Raw genomic sequence first — 2052 nt, 5'->3', positions numbered from 1 at the left:
TTTAATGATTGAATGGAGAATCAGATATACAATATATATATATATATATATATATATATTTCCTTCCTCGAGATGATGAGACATAGACACTAAACAAAAGAACGAAAGCTTATTTAGACTTGCCCACAGGTGGTGGTAGCGAGTCACGGTACGTCATTGGGTTGCAGGTGGTTCTGATCCGAGGCCCATACTTTCTAATTTTTTGTACTCTTTCCAATGCTCCGCAGCATCACTCATCAACTTCTCCATCGCCGGATCATCGAAGCCTTTGGTTGTCCACAGCAAGTTATCCACCATCAACATCATGTTAATGATCGCCTGCCACCCAAAGACCACACGGGGACACATGTCTCATGCATTAGGAGCTTCCTCGACTCTCACCTCATCTCCTTGGCAAGCTCATGCGCACAAACCGAAACGAGCTTATGAAGGTGAGAGACTGACCATGAGAAGCCGCGGCCTTGCATCATTTCCAGACATTTTAGCGAGAGCCACCGTGCATACTTCTTTAGCCATGACGTAGTCTTTCTGCAATGAAATTGGAGACGTTTTAGTGAGAACCTCCATGCAGAATAGAACAACAACAACTTCAACAGACGTGAGAATAATGATGATGGGATCCTAAGTTGGAGCAACCATGGGTTGCCCTCTCTCTCTCGTTTCCCACATGCATGCAAGATGGAACAAGAATTAAGTATGTGTGACTCCGACTGGGTTGAATGTGGAAGAGAAATGGTTACCAGAGCGATGAATATTTGTGTTAAGGAGAGTCGTATCTCGTATAGGTGCTCTGATCCAAAGATATTCATGGTTGCTGCCTTCTCTTTCTTGGTAGGGTCATCCAGTACTTCATCGTAAATCTTGGATAATACAACCTTCATCCTTTGTACCACCTCTTGCCTGGTTGAGTAATCCTGCAATCAGAGAGGCAAAACACTTGAGTCTGAGTAGGAGGTAATAGTCAATTGCTGCGCTTAATCACTGTCAAATTCACTAAAATTAATAAGACAGTAGCTATTAAGTTAACTAGCAGATGACTCGTGCTAATCACTGGATAAAGTTGTATCCAATGAGGAGTTTGCTGCTAACGGTTAATGAATGAGAGAGAGAAAGTTGTAGTAATGAGGAGTTTGTTACTAATGAATGTGAGCGAGCGAGCGAGAGAGAGAGAGAGAGAGAGATATAAAGTTGTAGGAATGAGGAGTTTGCTAATGAATGAGAGAGAGAGAGAGAGAGGGATAAAGTTGTAGGAATGAGGAGTTTGCTACTAATGTTTAATGAATGAGAGAGAGAGAGAGAGAGAGAGCGAAGAAGGTCAAGGAAGGCACGATAAGGATCGACCATGGGAGATAAGGTTGCTCGCAAGAAATCGAGGGTCGTCTGCATGACGGTAGGGCGTTGAGCCGCACCATTCCCCGGGCTGCCTCCGCCGTTCGCCATCATCGTGACCACCCTTCGGCCGCTGCCTCTTGCAGTAGTGGCGACCTCGAAGTAGATGGCGCCCCAATCTCGTCCTCCGTGATCCTCCTCCAGCGGAACATGGGAGAGAGATACGCCGAGATGGCGGACCGTCGACCGCGCAAGGGGGAGGCGGACAAGGGGGGCAAGGCCAAGGATCCTGGTGCGGTGGCGGGGCCTAATGCATGGGAGGGAGGCCGGGAGGCAGCAGATGGCTTCCATGGTTCCTGCGGCAGATCGGGCGGGGCGCTCTCCCCGTAGACTTCTCACTGCACTTATACATGAAGGGTGTGAGGAGGGAGGAGGAGGATAATTGATTTCGTGTTGGCATTGAATTCGTGCTGGAGAGCGCCCGGTTTCCTCGGGCGGAGCGATCTCTTCTTACCCTTTTTTTCCTTTTTCTTGTAGCAAGCAATTGGATTCATTGGCGTCCTTCGTCTCGGCTGCCTCAAGTAAGGCATCAGCGTCGTCACTTTATGCCCCCCATAAATGTCCCTCTTCCTCCATTTCAGCATCTATTGCCTGTTTGGTGCAGATAAAGAATAAGCATTTGAATTTGGACTTCCCCAAGGAATATAAGATTGTGCTGGACGC

The 2052-nt window shown here is 47.6% G+C and overlaps 1 protein-coding gene across 1 annotated transcript; it reads right to left on the bottom strand.

Moving 5' to 3' along the window:
• LOC103988706 (uncharacterized) lies at window positions 1–1777 on the bottom strand. The gene is made up of 4 exons (XM_009407319.3): window positions 1342–1777; window positions 741–914; window positions 445–528; window positions 1–318 (listed from the first exon to the last, which is right to left on the bottom strand). Exons 1-4 carry the CDS (start codon window positions 1678–1680, stop codon window positions 154–156), a joined length of 762 nt encoding a protein of 253 aa, XP_009405594.2. The 5' UTR covers window positions 1681–1777; the 3' UTR covers window positions 1–153.
• Between the last annotated feature and the right edge of the window lie 275 nt (window positions 1778–2052).

This window comes from Musa acuminata, chromosome BXJ1-6, assembly GCF_036884655.1.
Source record: "Musa acuminata AAA Group cultivar baxijiao chromosome BXJ1-6, Cavendish_Baxijiao_AAA, whole genome shotgun sequence".
Taxonomy (NCBI): domain Eukaryota; kingdom Viridiplantae; phylum Streptophyta; class Magnoliopsida; order Zingiberales; family Musaceae; genus Musa; species Musa acuminata.
This window is presented reverse-complemented; position numbering and strand designations above follow the sequence as displayed.